Genomic DNA, 22,786 nt, shown 5'->3' on the forward strand with positions numbered 1-22,786 from the left:
CATCCACTTACTCATTCAGTGTGTGTTTGTTTGAGAGTCTACAATACAGGTACACCATTGGGAGATATTCAAAAGAGACATGTTTGCCTTCAAGGACCTTCAAACTTGTTTATTCATCAACTCATCACTCATTTGAAAAAACGTGCATTGAGAGCCGGGCAATGTACCAGGGCAGCGCTAGGGAGATGCAGACATGAACAAGAGTGCACAGTCAGTCCGTGGAGTACCAGCCTGGAGGGGCAGACAGGTGGTCACGTCTTTGGTTAAGTCATGTGTGGTCAGCGATGGTCATGCACTCTGCCCACACCATAGGGACAGTGCAGGGGGAGCACAGAAGTGCGGGGTCCTGACACAGCTCCCTGGAGGTGAGAGGTCAACACTTGACTCTTGATCTGATTTTCAGTTGGGGCCAGAGTGAAGGGTTGGCTTGGAAAGGAGGCTGTGGCAGGAGCTCCCATCAGAGGGAACTGTGTCAGTGAAGATATGGACGTGTAAGTCACCACGGCAGGGTACTAGCCTGCAAGTGCTGTATTTTGATTTGGGCACAGAAGGTGGCAGTAGATGAATTTGAATATAGTGACACAGTTGCATGTAAATGTCAGGAACTAAAGCTTGTAATATTGGCACAATCCATGGTTCAATGAAATGGATAGCCCAGAAGTAAACAAACGTGTGATAAAGGAGGTATCACAGATCAGAAGGGTGTTAGATAAATAATACTGGGTCAATTGATAAGTTATTTAGGAAAAAAAATAGATTCTTATACTAGCAATGATTTTTAGAGTTTTGGGGCTCGAAATTTAGAAATTAGAGGATTAAGGTTTCCCTCTGTGAATTAAAATTTAAGGTCAACACTTACAGGTCAGGATATATTTAACAGCTTACCTTAAAGAACCAAGTGTATCTTACCTCATTGAACGTAATTGATCCCATGAGCATGGCTGTCTTTACAGACCCCACACTCACAGGAACCTCGCTTTGGTTTAATGTTCTGCTCTTGCCCTCTTGAAATGCTTCATTTTTGAAAATGGACCTGTGCTTTCATTTTGCACTGAGTCCTGCAATTGATGTATCAGCCCTGCCCGTGACATGGGTCACCCATGGAAGCAGAAGGCTACAGAGCCGACCTTTAGAAGTCAATGCTCTCCTGCCTCTTGGAGAGTTGCAGCAGCACACTTAGGGTCCGGCTGCAGTAGCAGGACCATCCGTGTTGTGTGTGCAGATGTCCCAGACTCATGCCGCTCAGCATTCCATTTATTTGACAGACTCCTTTCCTCCCGTCTCCTTCTCAGCCAGCAACCTTCTCATTGTGATTTGGCTTCTTCTGTGGTCTTCCCGCAGGAGAGCACTGGCTGGTCATGCTGACTCCTGCCAACTCCAGAAATAGTCATTGGGTTGGCATCCTGGTGATATGCATCAGTGAGGTTCTTTAATGGGGGCCTGTCCCTGAGAAAAGGTCCCCTCCTGATGGCTTTCTGAGGCAGAAGGCTGCAGGCCAGGCATGATGCTGGTGCAGAACAGTGGTTAGGAACGAGGCCTTTGGAGTCAACCAGACAATCCTGGGGTCAGGTGTTGGCCCCAGGGTGCTAGAGTGTGTGATCTTGACCAAGATATGAAGCTCTGCCTTAGTCTTTCATCTGCCGAAAGGTGATAGGACACCTATCCCCTAGGTTGTGAGACTGAATGAGAAAACAGACACAAGGTCAGAGTTTCTCAGCCTCAGCGCTGTTGACATTTTGGACCAGCTAATTCTTCGTTGGGGAGAGGGGGAGGGAGAGCTGTCCTGTGCATGGTGGGGTGTCTGGCAGCATCTCTGGCCTCCTCCATCTCTGTTCACAGTTGTGGTAACCAAAACGTCTCCAGGCATAGCCTCATGTTCCCCTGGGGGCGCAATTGGCCCTGGCTAAGAATCACTCGCTGGCCTGGGTGTGTAGGGCACTGCCTGGAGGAAAGACAGCTACTGTCAGGGTTCCTAATAATGCAACGAAGGTGGAAATAGTTCCGAGGCCATCCTGAGGCCCCTGGAAGGACACTTGTCAGCCTTTCAGCTGCCCTCCGCTCTTTAAACTTCTACATCCAGTCCAGAATAAAGCCCTTATGGAATAAAGGGTAAATGTAAAAAGGTCTACCTTTACAAACTGAAAAAAGAGAAGTCACAGATCTTTAGTTTTCCGAGTAAAGAAGAGTTGCAAATACTAAACTCAAAGCAGTGGTACTTTTGTGATGTTTAATGTTGGGTTTGAATCATATGGGGGAATTTTCTTACCTGATGTCCCTACATTAAAAGTAAACACACAAGTGTGATTGGTAAAAATTTGGTAATTATCGTTAATAAAACTGGATAAAATGACTGTGAGAAATAAGATAAAATGGTATTAAGAAACTGGTATAAGTCAAAAAGAAAATCAAACAAAAATAAATTCCTCAAACATAGGGATGAAAGAGGAAATATAGTCAGTTTATAACATCTCCAGGCATAGCCTCATGTTCCCCTGGGGGCTCAAATTCAGTAATGTTCAAATTCAGTAATAATTTTAAAAGTTTGAATTTCTTTTTCATTTAAATTGAGAAAGATTTTGAGTAGTAATATCTAACTCTGTTTGTACCATTTAGAGGAGCCTTCTTGTACATTCTTTGTAGGACAGAGAATGGTTACAGTAACACCAGAAAGAAACTTGGTGATATATATGCCTTAAAAATTGTACCTTTTAGCCTTTTGAAAATAATTCCTACAGCATAATCTGAAATTTGGACAAATATTTGTGTATGAAGATGTTTATTGCAAGGTTGTTTTAAGAAGCCAACTTTGGGTCTAGCATTAAGGGAGTAGTAAATTACAGCTTATGGTAAATAATTAGCAGTCCTTAAAACATTATTTACAGAAGGTTTCTAATGGCATGCAGAATTCTTACAGTGTTAAATGAAAAAGCAGATTTTAAAATTATGTGTGCAGTATGAACTCAGCTCAGAATAAAGACTGGAAAAGGCATATATGAAATGTTAGTAGTGTTTGTTCCTGGGAGATTGGGATAGGATAATTTATGAAAGTCACTCTTTAATGTGTGATTAAATTGATCATTTCTTTTTGGGGGGGTGTCTATTCTTTTAGGTAATTTTTAGGTCTTATGCATTCTTGGAAATGAAGGTGTAAAAGGTTAAGCTCTGTTTCTCTGAATAAGAGAAAGCCAAAAGCAACTGTCAGTGTCTTGACATGCAGCTTCATATTTTAATAAATTTCTTTCAAGTTGCAATAGCAAACTAGTTTTGGGGGGTAGACTGTTTGCCCTACATGAAGAGTATTAATTTATTTTTACACTGTAAACTCTTGTTGATTAATTTTTAAAGATATGTTTATTATAGTATGTTTCTTGATGAAAGAATCTTTAAAATGTCCATTTTTATTTTTATAGTATGTGCAGAAGCTTATAATCCTGATGAAGAAGAAGATGATGCAGAATCCAGGGTATGTAATTTACTGAACAAATTAATTTTAAATTATACCCCTGCACTGGATAAGGAAAATAATAGTAGGAAGATGTTATCAAGCATATAGGTTCACACGAGGCATAATGGAATTACTTTGACTGGTTCTTTTCCTAGTCTTATCTCCGATAGCTTACTTCTGCTTCAAGTTTTGTAGAATTACTTTGATCCAAAGAGTCTCTCTCTTTGTGGATAAAAAGAATGATGAACATAAAAACTCACTGCAGTTGTGGTTTTATTTCTCTGCAAAAATACAGCCTGTGATGAAAAATGTTTTTAGCTATCTTTCCCGTAGTGGTAATTTTATTTTTCTTAGTATTTCTAGTAAAGAAAAGGAAAATACTGGGAAAAGCATTCTGCTCTCACTGATTTGTCACAAAAGACGCTTACTCTGAAACAAAAAAAATCAGAGTAAAATTATATCTAAGATGCCAAACAGCATTTGTTATTTTTTTAAAAAATCTATGAGTCTAATAGTTAACTTGAAAACTGGTTTCTTGGAGGTCCTAATGTTTTTACAAGAATTTTGTCCAGTTTGGTTTGAAGCAGCTTTTAAACTGTGTTCTTTAGCTCCAGTCCCCTATTATTTATTTAGTAAAAAGTAAACTATGAGATTACTGAGCCTGGAAATGGAAAGTATTCATTTACTTTTTTTTTTTTTTTTTTTTTTGGAGTACATACTTCGCAAAAGTTCCCCTTTTTTATTTGGCCCTAAAAATTAAAACAAAAATCCATTTCTGTAGCTCTGAAAAATATTTCAGTAAGATTGAGATTTAATGCAGAAAAGCAGATACTGTGTCCCTGAGTCCTTATCTCATTAAGCTCCCTGACGAATATGTAAAACCCAGTGGTAGGGGGATCAGGAGCCTTAAATGACGCAGAAGATCTTGGAGGAAATCCCATTTCACTCCTGTCTCCACGGAGATTCCCAGCACTAGGCTTGTGGTGCTTATTTCTCAGTACCAGAACCTAACGTGTTTTTGTAAAGTCCACAAATTCCAGTCTGCAAATTATGCAGCCTTAGGCTCAAGGTATCTTTACCAAGGTGTAAGGAGCCGTTATCACTCCACGTAGACTGAAAATCTAGACTCTCCCCTCTCCTATCCTTTATCTTGCAGAAACAATAATGGGTGACTTAGAAGACCACACGTATTATTTAACTTTGTTTTAAATTGAAGTATAGTTGATTTACAATATTGTTTTAGTTTCAGGTGTGCAGTAGAGTGACTCGTTTATACATATATATGTATACATATTCTTTTTTTATTCTTTTCCATTATAGTTTATTACAAGACATTGAATATTCTTCCCTGTGCTATACAGTAAATCTTTGTTTCTCTCTTTTATATATGGTAGTGTGCATATGTTAATCCCTTGCTCCCAATTTATCCCTGCCTCCTCTCTTACCCTTCAGTAACCATAAGATTGTTTTTTATGTCTGTGAGTCTAATTATGTTTTATAAATATGTTCATTTGTACTATTTTTTAAGTTCCACATATAAGTGATATCATGTAATATGTCTTTGACTTATTTCACTTAGTATGATAATCTCTAAGTCCATTCATTTTGCTGCAAATGTCATTGTTTCATTTATATATATGCCATATCTTCTTTATCCGTTCATCTGTTGATGGACACTTAGGCTGCTTCTGTGTCTTGGCTATTGTAAATACTGCTGCCATGAACACTGGGGTTCGTGTGTCTTTTTGAATTAGAATTTTCTTCTTTTCTGGATATATGTCTAGGAATGGGATTGCTGGGTCATATGATAACTGTTTTAACCTTTACATTTTGGTTTCTTTTTTCTTTTCTTTTTTTCTTTTTCAAAACAGAGGTGCTGGGAATTAAACCAAGTACCTCATGCATGCTCAGCATGCACTCTACCAACTGAGCTATAACCTGACTCCCTATTTTTACTTTTTTAAGGAACCTCCCTACTGTTCTCCATAGTGGCTGCCCCAGCATACTTTCCCACCAACAGTGTAGGAGGGTTCTCTTTTTCTCCACACCCTCTCCAGCACTTATTATTTGTAGACTTTTTGATGATGGCCATTCTGACCAGTGTGAGGTGATACCTCATTGTAGTTTTGATTTGCATTTCTCTAATAATTAGCGATGTTGAGCATCTTTTCATGTGTGTGTTGGCCATCTGGATGTCTTCTTTGAAGAAATGTCTGTTTAGCTCTTCTGCCCATTTTTTAATTGGGTAGTTGGTATTTTTGTTGTAGAGTCACATTGAGCTGTTTGTATATTTTGGAAATTAAGCCCTTGTTGGCCTTATCATTTGCAATTATTATTTCCCACTCCATAGTTTATCTTTTCATTTTGTTTATGGTTTCCTTGGCTGTGCAAAATCTTGTAAGTTTGATTAGGTCCCATTTGTTTATTTTTGCTTTCATTTCTATTGCCTTGGGAGACTGACCTAAGAAAATATTGCTATGACTTAATGTCTGAGAATATTTTGTCTATATTCTCTTCTAGTAGTTTATGGTGTCATGTCTTATATTTAAGACTTTAAGTGATTTTGAATTTATTTCTGTGTATGGTGTGAGTGTCCTGACTTCATTGATTTGCATGTGACTGTCCAGATTTCCCATTACCACTTGCTAAAAAGACTGTCTTTTCTCCATTGTATATTCTTGCTGCCTTTGTGGAAGATTAATTGACCGTGAGTGTGTGGGTTTATTTCTGGGCTCTCTATTCTGTTCCATTGGTCTATATGTCTGTTTTTGTACCAATACCATGCTGTCTTGATGACTGTAGCTCTATAGTATTGTCTGAAGTCTGGGAGAGTTATTCCTCCAGCCTCTTTCTTTCTCTTCAGTAATGCTTTGGCAATTCTAGGTCTTTGATGGTTCCATATGAATTTTATTATGATTTTTTCTAGTTCTGTGAAATATGTCCTGGGTAATTGGATAGGGATTGCATTAAATCTGTAGATTGCCTTGGGCAGTGTGACCATTTTAACAATATTGATTCTTCCAATCCAAGAGCATGGAATATCTTTCCACTTTTTAAAGTCTTGTTTAATTTCCTTCATCAATGGTTTATAGTTTCCTGTGTATAATTCTTTCACCTCCTTGGTTAGATTTATTCCCAGATATTTTATTACTTTGGGTGCTGTTTTAAAGGGGATTGTTTCTTTACTTTCTTCTTCTGTTGATTTATCGTTAGTGTAAAGAAATGCAACTGATTTTTGAACGTTAATTTTGTAACCTGCTACCTTGCTGAATTCTTCAATCAGCTCTAGTAGCTTTTGTGTGGACCTTTTAGGGTTTTCTATATATAGTAACATGTCATCAGCATATAATGACACTTTTACCTCTTCTTTTCCAATTTGGATCCCTTTTATTTCTTTCTCTTGCCTGACTGCTGTGGCTAGGACTTCCAGGACTATGTTGAATAGGAGTGGTGATAGTGGGCATCCTTGTCTTGTCCCAGATTTTAGTGGGAAGCTTTTGAGTTTTTCACCGTTGAGTACTATGCTGGCTGTAGGTTTGTCATATATAGCTTTTATTATGTTGAGATATGTTCCCTCTATACCTACTTTGGTGAGAGTTTTTATCATAAATGGGTGTTGAATTTTATCAAATGCTTTTTCTGCATCGATTGAGATGATCATGTGGTTTTTGTCCTTTCTCTTGTTGATGTGATGTATTACACTGATTGATTTGCGTATGTTGAACCAGCCTTGTGTCCCTGGGATGAACCCCACTTGGTCATTATTTATAATCTTTTTTATGTGTTGTTGGATTCTATTTGCTAAAATTTTGGTGAAGATTTTGGCGTCTATGTTCATCAGTGATGTTGGCCCATAATTCTCTTTTTTTGTAGTGTCTTTGCCTGGTTTTGGTATCAGGGTGATGGTGGCTTCATAGAATGAGTTTGGGAGTATTCCCTCCTCCCTCTTTTCTTGATGAGCCCGGCCAGAGTTTTGTCAGTTGTTTATTCTTTCAAACACTAGCTCTTGGTTTTATTGATTTTTTTCTATTGTTTTTTAAATCTCTTTTTATTTATTTCCTCTCTGATCTTTATTATTTCCTTCTTTCGGCTGACTTTAGGTTCTGTTTGTTCTTCTTTTTCTAAAGTTCTTTTTGGTGGTGGGTTAGGTTGTTTACTTGGGATTTTTCTTGTTTTTTGAGGAAGGATTGTATTGCTATAAAATTCCCTCTTAGGACTGCTTTTACTGCATTCCATAGATTTTTTTTATGGTTGTGTTTTAATTGTCATTTGTCTGGAGTTTTGTTTTGTTTTTTTTTTTTTTTTTCCCTCTTTAACTTCATCATTGGCCCATTGGTTTTTGGTTTGTTTTGTTTTTTGGTATGTTGTTTAGTCTCCGTGTAATTGTTTTTTCTCATTTCTCTTTCTGTGGTTGATTTTTAGTTTCATGCCATTGTGGTCAGAAAAGACGCTTTGAAATAATTTCTGTCCTCTTAAATTTGTTGAGGCTTGTTTTGTGTCCTAGTTTGTGGTATGTCCTAGAGAATGTTCCATGTGTGCCTGAAAAGAATGTGTATTCCTTTTTTTTTTTTTTTTTTTTTTTGGATATAGTATCCTGTAGATATCAATTAAGTCTGACTGTTCTGTTGTATCATTCATGATCTCTATTGCCTTATTGATTTTCCTTCCTAGAAGATCTGTCCATTGATGTCAGTGGGGTATTAAAGTGTTCTACTATCATTGTATTCCCATCAGTTTCTCCCTTTATGTCTGTTAGTGTATTTGTTTTATGTATTTAGTACTCCCATATTGGGTGCATATATGTTAACAAATGTGATATCCTCTTCTAGTACTGGTTTCTTTATCATATAGTGTCCTTTTTCTTTTTTAAAATGACATTTGTTTTAAAGTATTTTGTCTGATATGAGTGGTGCTACCCCCGTTTTCTTGTCATTTCCATTTGCATGAAGTATCTTTTTCCATACCCCACTTTCAGTCTTTATGTGTCTTTAACCCTAAAGTGGGTCTCCTGTAGGCAACATATTGTAGGTTACTGTTTTATTATCCAATCTGCCATTCTGTCTTTTGATTGGAGCATTTAGTCTATTGACACTTAGAGTAATTATTGAAAAGCATGTACTTATTGCCATTTTAAACCTTGTTTTCTAGTTGATTTTGTATTTTTTTCTTTTTTCCCTTCTTTTTTTTCTTTTTGTGGTTTGATGATTTTCTTTTATATTATTTCTTTCTGATTTTTGTGAATCTATTGTATGATTTTGATTTGTGATTACCCTGGTTTTCAAGTATGTTACCCCCAACAGTATCTCCTTGCTTGAGATTGGTAGTCATATAAGCTCAAGCATACTCTAAAAGATCTACATTTTCTTAGTTTGCTCTCAGACATTTTGTAATTTTGATGTCCTGTTTTTACATCTTCATGTTTGTCCTTTTGCTATTCATTGTAGTTATGATTGCTTTCACAGAATTTTTGATTGTTTTTAATCTGTGTACTTATTTGAGAGATCTATAATCCTTTTATATATTTACCTTTCCTATTGTGATTTTCCTTTTCTTATAAATTCATGCTTCTTTTCTGTTTAGAGAAGACCTTTCAGTATTTCTTTCAAGATAGGTTTAGTACTGCTGTATTCCTTTTATTTTTTGTTTGAGAAATTATTTATCTTTCCTTCTAAGTTAAAAGCTTGCTTAGTACAGTATTCTAGGTTGCAGGTTTTTTCCCTTTTAGGACTTTGAATATCTCTTGCCACTTCCTTCTGTCCTGAAAAGTTTCTGTAGGGAAATCAGCTGATAGCCTTATGGGGGTTCCCTTGTAACTGACTCTTTGTTTTTCTCTTGCTGCCTTTAGTATCCTCTCTGTATCTTTAACTTTTGCCATTTTAATTATGATATGTCTTAGAGTATGTCTGTTTGGGTTCATCTTGTTTGAGACCCTCTGGGCTTCCTGTGCCTAAATATCTGTTTCCTTCTTTAGTTTTCACACATATTCTTTGTATTTGTGTATAAATGTATAGTATAAAACTCAATATTTGAGTTGTTCAATGAGCTGGTTTATCTTAGTAAAAATATGCATTAAAGAACATTTTAAAATACAATTTGAAAGCAATATATAGTATCTTATAGACTTGTAAACTGTTAGCTCCCATTTGGTTCATATAATAGATAATTTGACTGGATGACTCCAACTAATTTCTGGCAGTCTTGCTGGGGAGACTATACCAGTTAAGAGTCATTTGGCTGTGGGCAAGAACCCAGTCGCACTGAGATAAAAATAAAAAAGAAAATACTGGAGAATTACTGGAAATATGATTGGAAATCATATAGGCTAGTATAAATATGTATTTTTATGTGAATTCAAAGAAAAATTTAAATACTTAAGATTGATTTTAGAAAGTAGCACATGAGATTTTAGTTGGAATGCCTTTAGTAAATGAAAATATTGGGGTTATGTATATCTAGCATGTAGATACTGGTAGAGAAGAGCTGGTACGTTTAAGAATTGTGGAGCATTTCTTCATTCTGTTACTCCATGAAATGTGTTGGGAGTGCCTTCTGCATATCAGGCTGGGTGCTGAGCGTACAGTGATGAGTACGGTGGACAAGTCCCTGCCATCTTGGGGCTTTGAGTCAAATTAGCAGAAGTTAACAAGCAGCAAGTAAACTGAAGTGCTAAAAGGACAGTGTAACAGGGTGCAGGAATTAACACCAAACCAAACTCCCCAAATCGACAGAGTCCCTAAATAAATGGAATGGTTGGGAGAAGGCCTTCTTGTGGTGAGACCAGAAGGGTGGATGTGGACAGAGTCTTGCCAAAAGCCCAAGAGTGCATTTCTGGTTGACCTAATAAGCACATCAGAGCAGGAGCTGGAAGTTGTGAGTGAAGGCAGGAGAGCCTGGGGCTGGGTGGTTGAGGTGGGGGTGAAAAAGGAAGGAGCGAGGATTTAATTCTCCATGAATGTGATGGACTCCATTAAGGTCTTCATCTGGAGAATGGGTGTGTTTCGATTTAAATTTTTTAAAGATTACTTTCAGCTCTGGGTGGAGACTCGATTGGACAGATAGGAAAATATCTTGCACGGATGTCCCTTGTGTAACAAAACACATACACGGTGTTCTTTAAAGTAAAGGTATAAGTCTGTCTTACTTACTCATTGTTTTTCTAAATTTTTTGAAAGGCAGTAGAGGTTTATAGCAGGATTTGGCAAACTTTTCCTATAAAGCTTTTTTTTCTGGGAATTTTACTGTTTTCAGATAATAAACTCTTTAGGCTTTGGGGACCATATAGTTTCCGTCACAGCTCTTCAGCTCTGCTGTTGTAGCTTGAAAACAGCCATAGACAATACATAAAAGAATGGGTGTGACTGTGACCCATTAAAACTTCATTTATGGAGCTTTGAATTTGAATTTTGTAAAAATTTCACGTGTCAGGAAGCATTCTTTTTGATTTTTTTCCCCCAGTCATTAAAAAATGTAAGACCATTCTTAGTTCAGGGGTCATGCAAAAAAATTTGATCTTTGGCCATGGTGTGCTGACCCTGGTTTATAGTATCAACTCTGTAGCCAGCCTACGTGGGATGAGTCCCAGCTCTACAGCTTCTGAACTGTGTGACACTGAAGAAGTTACTTGGGCAAGTTAATTTCCCTACCTTTTCTCTCTTGAGAGATCATAGGGTCTTTGTCTTTCTCTGTCTGATTCATTTCACTTAACTCTTAGCATTCACCTGCTTCGTGGGGTCTGTTCCTAGGATAATACGAGTTATATATTTAAAGCCCTTAAAACAGTGCCTGGCACATCATAAATGCTTGTTTAACCAATAAGACTTTTAATTTTGAAATCAGAAATAAATTTTAATAGAAAACAAAGTGGCCTCTAGTCTAATAAAAGTCACATTTGGGTACTTTGCCTTAGTTATCAGATGCAGATCTCATGTGTTGGGTCACACCAGATGCAGCAGAAAGAAGCGAGTCTGTAGAAGTGGGAGAGCATCTTCTGAGCAGCTGGAACAGGGCAGGGGAGCCAGAGCTTTGAAGGTTCACCCAGTTTCTGACTGTTCGCTTCCCAGGAACCAGAGCAGGATTTTAATGGGGTGGGAGGAATCGATGGGAGATAAAGGACTCTGGCTACTTTATCTGTCATAGAGAAGTGATGGCAGGGAGGGGGAGCCGGGGGAAAAAGGAAAGCAAAGAGGAGAGCAGTGGACAGTAGCAGTGGGGGCAGGACTGGAACAAAATTTAGAAATGCTCATTCATAGGCAGAGAAGTGGTAGGAGAGACAGGAGGAAGCTGGGCTTTTGTGTGAGGCATTTGTACCCAGTGAACGGGGAGGGGAAAGACCTAAATTGATGACAGAGGTGAAGCAGGTGCAAGATGGTGTTAAAAATGATTGAAGACGGCAGTGTGGGTGATACAAACTTTCAACACCGCATGAAGCAGGCAGTCTCCATTCCCAAGGGCCCCGAGAATTGCAAAATGGGACAGAAGGCAGGAAGCTTTTATAGGATGAAGAATACAGGACAAGGATGAGAAAAATAGACAGTGAATAAGGAACAAGGAAGTAAGTATAGATCCCAGAGTTGGCTTGGCTTTGAGGGGTTGGCTGACCAGATACACTGTGTTTCTGGTGAAGTGGAGCATTTATAGGGGCACGGGAGTTCATCTACTTTTTGTTTTGCTGACGTGGATGCTGGCAGAGGTGGCTCTGTCTTGGGCCTGGAAAGTTGTTTCCATGTCGGTAACATGGTCCCCAACATCTTGTCTCTGAAGATAGAGCTTCTCAGCAGGCAAATGTGTGATTGCTTCTGTTTGAAGTTCTAGATGGGTTTTGTGATGTGAGAAATACCTGCTTGTCTTGCTGTGCTGTGTTAGTGTTAGCCTTCCTTAAGTGAAGTAGGCGGCAGTGAATTTCGGTTGGCATAATTTGGTTAATAGTCAAATTTTAAAACTTTTCTGAATAGCAGTGCGTTGTTAGGTACCAGGACCTGCTTATTGTGCAATCATGTGCCATTGTAGATCTAGCTTGAGGGTAATACTGATTCAGTAGTGAACAGAAGTTTGCACATCCTTTCCCCTTAAAGGAAAAACTGCCGTGACTTCCTCTCTCACTGGCTGATAGACTTTTGCATGGTGTATAAACAGCACACACGTGAACAGTACACATACACTGTAAACTTTCTCACTTCTTCTTGGGCCCAGGATTTTTAGCCACTTGAGCTGAGTTTGAAATGCTGATTTGAGTCTCCCATTGTGAGCTTTGATACATTCACGGGCACAGAGTCCGCTGCTGCCGGTCTCGGTTGCTCTGATTTTGGGACACCTCCTCCTCCTCTCTCCGGTCACACTTTGTGTGAATGTCACAGCAGGAAAAGGTGGTGTAAGGGTCTCCAGGGGACCGACTCCGTGTCTTCTGCTTCTAGGACTCTTGCCTTTCGAACTCAGTTTATAGTTACACATGACCCCATGGGGGTCGTCAGATACATTATGCATAAAAATGTATGTAACATCTGGGGGCAGGATATAGCTCAGAGATAGAGTGTGTGCTTAGCGTGTGCAAGGTCCTGGGCTCAACCCCCAGTACCTCCATTAAAATAAATAAATCAATAAATACACTAATTACCCCCCCAAATGTATGTAACATCTAATACAGTATACAGGTGAGAATTTACTCCCTTCTAGAGGCTTCATCAAGTTTCAGAGGAAAGAGCTACATCCTGAAAGAATATTAAATTCAGTGATCAAGAGTATGAAACATACTAGAGTATTAAACAGAATAAAGGTGGTCTCCAGATTTTCAGCATAGCTGTTGTAATCTGTTGTCCTTTTGTACATTTCCGCTGGCTGGAGCCTTGGCATCTTGAGTGATGAGCCAATCCCAGACCTTTACAGAATGCACTTGCTAACCTGGGGGAAACCCTCCTTTGAAAAACATTCAGGTGCCGTGTTGAAGAATGTGACCATCTCCCTGAGACAAACTGTAGTGCTTTTTTCCTTACTTAGCCGGGTGGTGGTTAATGTCTGGTCACCGAACGTGAACCTTAGCACTGACGATTCTTCCTTCTAATGTCCTGCTAGGAAATTTTACCCCTTACGAGTAAGGCGAGTAGACTAAATCTTTGTTTGTTAATTTGGCGTCCTTTTAGATCATACACCCCAAAACTGACGATCAAAGAAATCGATTGCAAGAGGCTTGCAAAGACATCCTGCTGTTCAAGAACCTGGATCCGGTAAGAGAAATCTCGATAATAAAAGTGGCTTTTTTTTTCAGTGTCAGTGTGAAGAACTGTGCACAGTCTTGCATTTTTCCTTCTTTATAAGCTAGCATCACCCGGGGCGATGTAAAGTCTCCATCAGGGAACCCTGCACACATGGTGGGTTGTGTTACGGGGGCTGGTGGGGGGGTCCCTGCTGTTAGAGCAGGCAGTGAGCAGGCCTGCTGAATCAAGGCTACTTGCAGCAAACACAGCTCTGAGGAGTGGCCCGGGTGAAGGAGGTGAAGACTGGGCATGCTTTGTCCACTCAGCGGAACATGAGGGATGTGCAGGGCCCAGGGGGGAGTGCCTCTCTCGCCAGCCAGTGATAGTTAATTATATTTTAATGTATAAGTTTCATAACATGCATATTTTGAAAGTAAAGTTTTACTTGGCTTTAAAGGTAGAGGGATTTTTTTTTTCCTTCATAAAGATTTCGAAATCTCTAGTCTTCGGTTTTGAGTGTATTTCTAGAATCCCCTCTCTCGGTGTGAATGAACACCCTTTCAGACTTTGCCCTGCACTCTGACCTAAATGTTCAGCCTCCTTCATCACAGATCTTGCTTATTCATTATCTGGTCACTTGGGAAAGAACCTCTGCTGCCATGTTCTAAATGTGAAGACTGAGTCAACTTTTGTAACTTACCTCAACTCTTTTTTTGGTCAAACTCAACATTTTATAGTTTTCAGATGCCCTAGAGAAGAAAGTTTAAATCAAGACCCACTCTTTTAAGATGAGATCTTTTTTTTAAAAGGCCAGTTTTATAAAGAATAAGATACTACATGATCCCAGGTCTTCTATGCTGGGTCATATCATATCCTGAAATATTTTTAAAAGCTCTTTTGTTTCTAATACCACTTACGTTTATGTCCTTCAGGAATACAGGTTACAGGTTACATTTTGTAACTTGGGAGATTTTGTTTTAGGGCCACGTAACACAAGTTTTTTCTTTCTTTTTATTTATTTATTATTTTTTTTTTACGGAGGTACTGGTGATTGAACCTTATGCATGCTAAGTGTGCGCTCTACCACTGAGCTGTACCCTTCCCCCGTAACACAAATTGTCTAGCTTGATCCAGGTCCTCCAGAATTATCACCGAGTTTGCAAAACTAGGAGTTCTGAAGACTGGGGTTCCTTGTTGTTCTCTCTAATAATGGAAGGATAAGAAATGGAATTAAGATAGAAAACTTAGGAATTTAGTTTATGAATGGAAAAGTTTCCTGGTAGTATTAAAAAGTAGAATAAATGACTAAAGAGAATTTGTGAAATTTTAATGGGCTTCCAGATAATCTCAGATTTCATTTATCTAGAATGATGATTCTGTGAAATAAAGGACATGAAACTATGTGATCTCTAATGATCTTCCGCCAAAGTGAGTCCAAATAATTATCAGTGGAAAGATACAACTTTATATATGTGTGTGTGTATATAAGAGGATAATTTTGGTATTGGAATTAAGCTAATTTAGTGTTTAACTCTTTTGCTCCAGATACACACAGAAGACAGCTGTGAAATTAATCCTTAGTTTTACCCTTAGGTGTAGACGTTAGCCAAGGAGATTTTTTTTTTCCCTTTCTGGCCAGAACTTTGCATAGGAGAATTTCAGGGTCACCAAAAACGGTGCTTCCCAAGCTTTAATACGCGTATATATCATCAGAAGATCGGGTTAAAAATGCAGATTCTGGTTCAGTAGGTCTGTTCTGGAGCCTGAGAGTCTGCATTTCACACAAGCTCCCAGGCGATGGCAGTGGTCTCACAATCACACTTTGAGTAAGAAGGACCAGAGCCCAACAGGAAAATGCTCTTGTTCAGTATTTTGCTACTATCATGTGCCATTTTGTTTGCATACTTTCCTATGCAATTCAACTGGTATTTTAATGCTTCAGCAGTGACTCAACGGTGATATTCTGGTGTCTAAACACTAAGTGATAAACAACGTGAGTGAAGTAACTGCCAGTTGCACTTTCCCGAGATGCTACCTATTCTCTTCCATCCTCTAAATTAAATTGATTTTTCTTCCCGTTTCAACTTTAACTATTAAAGCATTGTGAAGATTTTGATTGCATTTAAAATAATTTTTTAAAAAAACTTTTGCTGGTATATTCTGGCAGAGAGCATCTTTACATAATTAAAGTGGTTATTTTTATAAAAACAGGAATTTTTTTTTAGATTTCTTTCACTGCTTTCTTGAAGGTCTTCAACATACATATTTTAAAGGCTAGTTCAGAGGGGAGAAAGAAAAACATCCAGTTCATACAATTACCAAGTTTATGATCATTACTGAATGTTTTATAGGGAAGAAGCAAATGTATTTACATAATTGTTTCCAGAATATCTTTTTTTGAATTTGAGCTCAAACCATCTTGATTATTTTCCTTACTATCTTAAAATCCTTCTGAGAATGATACAGAATATAAAAAAGTAAAAACTAGTTTCTCTTAGTGTGTAACCACATGGAATAAGAAATTTATCTCCAAACATGGCAGATTGGAGATTTTAGGTCAATCTCATATTTTAAGCAGCTTTCTAGTTTTTTATCATATACATTTGTTGTACCATAACCCACATGTATTTAAATTGAATTACAGATTCAACTTATGTCTGCTTGTCATACAGCAACTCCTTTCAGTTCAATTCTTTGACCACCCACTATGTTCAGGGCTTGTATAAAGCATTGGATGCCACAGAAATGCTTAGACAATTTGGTGAGGAAGTCAAATACTCATACAAATCAATCTGATAAAACATGAGAAATGCTGTAATATGGTCTGGGTGCTGTGAGAGGATGAGGGTCTCTCAGCCTCACCTGAGGATCCAGCAAGCTGGAGAGGCCACCTGAGTTGAGCCGCGGAAATGAGTAGGAAGTTGTCAGTTGAACGAAAAGTACAGAGAGTGTTAACTCTAGACTCTACAGTGGAGACCTCCAGTGGTGGGAGCTCAGATGTGCGTGCCGTGTCAGGAAGGACCATTGTGGACCAGCCACCACTGTAGCACTGGACATGAACTGTAGGCAGTAGTAGCATTTTAAGCGGAGGATGTAACAATCAGATGTCTAAGGTCACTGGTGGCAGTGGAGGGGCTGGAGTAAAAGGTGAGAGGGACAGGTCAGGAACAAAGGAGTAGAGCTCAGCGAGGAAACCACTCCGTGATCCACGGAAAGGAAACGGGCCCGGCCAGGGAAGGGAGGGGAAGGGCTGGTTTCATAAAATACTCAGGATGAGCAGAAGTTGGTACCTGGTAACTGAATAAATCAGGACCCGACGGGAAGAGTCTAGGATGACCCCCAGTATCTGGTCATATGGACTGCAGAAGCGGTATCTTTTCCTGAAGTGAAAAAACTTTGAAAGAGGAAGGGGCAGCAGTGATTACTAATTAGTGAGAGGAATGATCTTGGTGTTGGCATCTTCTATCTCATTTGACTTCCCTAAAGTCATGTTTAGCTTGAAAATCTTGCATCTCTTAGGCCTCAGAACGTTTTTCCTTGGAGTTCTGTATATTCATACATTGAGCACAGCATTTATAATTATTAACCTCTTTGAAGATACTCTTTTCATGAATATTTTAATGCTTGGCTCAGTAGGCCATTTTTCTTCTGAAATATTTCTAATTTGAGGCAAACTGAAATAATTGTCCTATGCTGTATGATGGGCTGTTTCATTAATGGAGAGTAAATTGTTGGTTTTTTTTAAGAGCCAGAGCCCTTTTACAGAGCTCAGTCTCGAATTTGCATTCTGTAGGAGAATTAGATGTGGATTTCCTCCAGTCGCTGTCAGTCACCGAGATAAGTCTCTGCATATTAAATATTTCCTAAGTTCTTTTCACTCTGTGCATAATTATGCGGAGATTACATTTTGATTGACTAGAAAAGACACCTGTCACAGAGAGAAGTTCTAAAAGGGAATTGTTCTGTATTTTATCAGGAATTAGTTTTTTAGATACCCATATATAAATTCTTGAGTTTTATAATGTTTGAAAGTACAGCTAATTCCAGGGTAACAAAAAAAATTTACTGTAGCAATACATGTCATCATTTTCTCCATTTGACATTTAGGGCTACAGCTAATCAGTAAAGCTAGTATTTCCCCTCCATTTGCTTTAAATGAGTTGAACTGTAAGTAGTAAGCAAAACAAAATATTAGTAAACCATTATATCAAACTTTGTAATTTTGATAGATAACCATATGTTGCCTGGATTGATGAACTCATTTGAGTAGCATGATCCCCGTGGGGCTAATTAGCCCCACGTCAGGAAAGCACTGTCCTACTGCTCCACTGGCTTCATCTTCAGCCCTGGCTGCTGTCTTATGAGCAGGTGCCAGAGCTCATACAGGGACCCAGGGAGGGAACGAACGCCACTTCCTGCAAACCCATCAGTGTCATTCTTCCAAAAGTTTTTGTCAGCCCTCATAAAGATGCAATAGCATGTTCTCTGTTTAAATGGAGAGGTTGGTTTTTTAATTAATTAAAAAGTTTAAATCAGTATGCATATACAGTTTACAAAAATTCAAAAGTAACAAAAGAATAGTCAGTGAAAAGAAATCTCCCTTCTACCCCCGGCTCCCAGCAGCCCAGTTTCTCAGGAGCCAAGTTCTTCTGGCACTGTCATGTGTATTTTTCTAGGATTATGCTGTGTATGTACAAATGTATTCTTTTTAAAATTTTGGTGGCAGCAAACTCTATACACAGTGTTCTGTTGAGTTTTTTTTTTTAACTTAACAGTGTATCTGTATAGAGATTCTGTATTCTTTTTTAAAATTGTTTTTGTTCAAATTGGTGACATTTATGTATTACAAAGCTAAACCATGAGAACACATGGCATTTTGCTGTTGTCCAGTGTATTAAAATTGTATATATATGATGAGGGGCCCCAAATAGTCAAAATAATATTGAAAAAGAAGAACAAAGTTGGAAGACTCACACTTGCCAATTTCAAAAAACTTTTATTTCAAAGCTACAGTCATCAAAACAGTGTGTTACCTGGCCTAGGGATAGACACAGAGAACAGTGGAATAAAATGGAGAGTCTAGAAACAAAACCATACATCTGTAGCTGTTTGATTTCAACAAAGATGCCAAGATCATACAATGGGGAAAGAACAGTCTCTTCAACAAATGATGCTGAGGCAACTGGATATCCACACACAGAAGAACAAAGTTGGACTCCTGCTTCACACCATATATGAAAATTAACTCAGAATGGACCAAAGACCCAAATGTAAGCTCTAAAACTGTAAAATAGAAAACCCTTTGAAGAAAACACAGGGGTAAGTCTTCATGACTTTGGATTTAGTGATGGATTCTTAACACCAACAACAGGAGTAAGAAAAGAAAAAAGGTAATTTAGACTTCATAAAAATAAAACATTTTGTGCATCAAAAGATATTATCAAAAGATATGAAAAGACAATGTACCGAATGGGAGAAAGTATTTGCAAATCATGTGTGTGTGTGTGTGTGTGTGTGTGTGTGTGTGTATGTTTGTGTATGTGTGTGTGTGTGTTTATATACACATATACAAATATATACATATACATACACACACACATACATATAAAATAAGGGCCTCATATCCAGAATTAGAAAGAAGTGTTACAACTCAGCAATAAAAAGACAGACAACCCCACTTGGAAAAGGGCAGAGTACTCCTGCCAAGAAGATACTAATGACCAATAAGAACGTGAAAAGATTCTCAACGTGGGTAGTCACTGGAGAAATACAAAGCAAAACCACAACGAGATCCCACATCACCCCCACTAGGATGGGTATCGTTTAAAAAAAAAAGGAAAACAACAGGTGTTGGTGAGGGTGTGGAGTAACTGGAATCTAGTACATTGTTGGTGGTAAAATAAAATGGTTCAGGCACTGTGGTCAACAGCTTGGCGGTTACTCAAAAAGTTAAACATAGAATTACCGTATGACTCAGCAGTTTTCGCTCCTAGGTATAGATCCAAAAGAATGGAAACAGGTGTTTCAATGAATGCTTGTATATGAATGTTCGTAGTTGCACTATTCATAGTAGCCAAAAGGTGGAAGCAACCCAGGTGTCCATCGATGAATGAATGCATATGTAAATTGTGGTATATATCCATATATACACACACGCACACGTATATATTCATCCATACAAAGGAATAAAGTATGATATATGTTACAACACAGATGAATCTTGAAAACCTTATACTGAGTCTGGTAAACTAGACACAAAAGATCACAAATTGTACAGTTTTGTTATGTGACATACCCAGAATAGGTAAATCCAGAGAGAGAGAAAACAGATGGGGGGTTGCCGGGGGCTGGTTGGCGGGGAGAATGGGGGATGACCGCTTAATGAGCACAGGGTTTCCATTAGGGGTAATGAACATGTTTTGGAACTAGGTAGAGATGGTGGTTGTACAACTTTATGGCCCACTTTATGATGGTTAATTTTATGTTATATGAAGTTTCACTTCATTAAAAAAGTTTATGTGTAATCCATCCTAACATGTTGATCTCCATTAGTTTGAATATTTAATGGTTAGTATACACTTTAAGGATGCAGTTAAATCGACTGTTTACGGAATTGATCACTGAAGCACCTCCACACAATCCCTGGGTTCCAGAGAACACAGTTTGAGAAACACTGCACCCTTTTGACAGCAAGTAGAAGATGGGAGGCCTGCTTGAACAGTTCCCCTGAGGGATGTGGAGCTCGTCTGTTTGCGAGGCAGGCCCTGTCACTGCGAGACAGCTCTCTTTCTCAGGCAGGTCTTATCATTGTTCCAAAATGTCCACCATCCACCCAGCAGCCCCAGTCCTGGCCTCTGGAATCACTGACGCCGTCCGTGTGACAGCAGGTGGCAGGTGTCTTCACACGGGGTCTCTTCCCTGTGGGGCCCTTGACTCTTCCTTGTCCGCAGCATTCCACGTTTCCCACCTGCCCTTCTTTGCGTGTCTAGTGCTTGTCAGTGACTCCAGTAAAAGATCGCGGTCTCCAATCCTCACTTGCTGTTTTTATAGCCGCGTAGCTTTCTGATGTATGGATGTGGCAAGCTGACTCATCCGGTGCCCTGTAGATAAACTTGAGGTTTTCATTGTTTTGCTATTAGGATGCACATTTAGGGATGAAAAATGCCCATGCACATGTCAGTTCACAAATTTCTCTGGAATAACTTCCTAGATGAGAAATAGTGAGGGGAAGCGTAACATGTTTGAAATATTAACTGTTGACGGCGTGTCCTCTGAGGTCTGTTTTGTTTTACCTCCTGGCAGCCCTCTGCTGGAGAATGTCTCCTTCCCACACCACCTCCAACTGTGTCTTATGCTAACGTTTTTTATCTTTCTAAATCTGACAGATAAAAAAGGGATATCTCGTTTCAGTTTTAATTTGCATTCCTCTTTACTTTGAAAGAAGTTGAACATCTTTTTATATTTTGAAGTACCCCTCTGGGATTTTCTGGGAGCCTTGGGATCCATTCTGTATCTTTGGTGTTGTAGAAACACATTGTCACGTTGGTGTGGAGGCTCTGGTCCCTGACTGTGCTGGGCCGGTGAGTGAGCCCTTTCAGTCTGGGAACTTGCATCCTTCGGTTTTGGAAAACTCATCCCATATTTCTTTGATTATGTTCTTCCTTTTGTTTTGTCTATTGTCACTTTGGAACTCCTATCTTTTCATCTCTTTATCGACTTTCCTTGAGATGTTTGGGTTTCATTTATCTTTTTAGTTCTTTATTTTCTTTTTTAAAAATTCCGTCATGGTGGGTACCTGTCATTGTACATTGGTCAAACCCCACAGAGCGTACAGCACCAAGAGTGAGCCTGAATGTCAGCTTCGAGTGATGATGGTGCCAGTGCAGGTCATCACCTGTAGTAAGTGCCCCCTCTGGTGGGGGGTGGTGTGTAGTGGCAGGGAGACGGGGGTATATGAGAACTCCATACTTCCTGCTTAATTTTGCTGTGAACCTAAAACTGCTTTTAAAAAAGAAATCTAAAAGGAAGGGGAAAAAATGTTGGCAATTTTGTTTTCAGTTTTCCATTTACTCACCTTTCTTTGATTGGCTATTTTTCTAAATGTCGTATTTTTTTTACCTCTCAGATACACTATCATGTTGAACATCTCTGGGTCTACAAAGTAGGAGTTTCTGAAAGCTCTTCGTTGTTCCTGAATTCTCTGTCTCACCTGGTGTAATTTGGCTGTTTATCTGAGTCTTGTAGGCTACCAGAGGGGCAGCCCAAAGCCGACGTGGAGCCCTGAAGAAGTAGGGCAGAGCTGTCAACCGGCGTACTGTTGGCTGAGTGGCAGGGAGCCAGCTGTACTATGGGGGAAGCCGCAAATCCCAGCAAGTGGTGGTCCTTGTTCTAGGGCACCAGTGTTCACAGGAGCTTTTCTAGTTTCTCTTATTTCTTTAGTTTCTCCCACGACCCTGACTCTGATCTTTTGTCTGGGAAGAGCTGGGGTTAATTCTTGATTGCTGAGTGTTCTGTGTTTAGGGTGGAGGCATCTGAAAGGAAGGTATCAGCTGATCGTGGGGAACTTTGAATGATCAGCCCACTTGTTTTCTGCTGTGTCTGGACCCCCGTTCTGCCCAAACCAGGTGTTTCCCAGTGGAGCCTCTGGTTCTCTGACAGGTGGTTGGCCCCTCCATGCCGCAGGCCCGCCTGCCCTTCCCTGGGCTGCACCCTGTCTCTATCACCCCTGCTTAACTTCCCTTTGCTCTAAAAATCTCTCCTGTCTCTCCTCCCCACTCTCTCTGTAGATTTTGGAGTCAGACCTTCACATTCCCTGTGTGATGTTCATACGGTCTCCAGTAGAAGCGACTCACATGTCATCTGTTCATGCTTTTGATTCAGAGTATTTTGTTTCTTCAACCTGTGCTTTCCACTTTCACCTTTTCCCCTCTCTGATCTATCTCCCACTCCTTCATTTGTTTATAATAATAAATGATTTTGGCCTGGGTAGTTGGCGCTCTACCCTTTTTATACCCAGAGGGGGTGACTTAAAACCTTCTGATGACTTCTGGCTTTTCTGTTACTATGCACCATGCAGTTTTTCCACATCCATTTGTTCTGTCTTTTCAAAGGGCTTTGAATTGTAGCTTTACGTGTTCTGAGGAAAGATTTCTGT

The 22,786-nt window shown here is 39.2% G+C and overlaps 1 protein-coding gene across 3 annotated transcripts in view; it reads left to right on the forward strand.

The window, feature by feature from the left end:
* PRKAR2B (protein kinase cAMP-dependent type II regulatory subunit beta) overlaps window positions 1-22,786 on the forward strand; it is an 88,517-nt gene that overhangs the window by 48,104 nt on the left and 17,627 nt on the right. For all 3 annotated transcript variants that reach the window (XM_045510510.2, XM_045510509.2, XM_010946708.3), the window contains exons 3-4: window positions 3,411-3,463; window positions 13,579-13,662. In XM_045510510.2, coding sequence (XP_045366466.2) covers window positions 3,411-3,463; window positions 13,579-13,662 — 137 coding nt within the window. The remainder of the gene's footprint in view (window positions 1-3,410; window positions 3,464-13,578; window positions 13,663-22,786) is intronic.

This window comes from Camelus bactrianus, chromosome 7 (assembly GCF_048773025.1).
Source record: "Camelus bactrianus isolate YW-2024 breed Bactrian camel chromosome 7, ASM4877302v1, whole genome shotgun sequence".
NCBI classification, from domain to species: Eukaryota; Metazoa; Chordata; class Mammalia; order Artiodactyla; family Camelidae; genus Camelus; species Camelus bactrianus.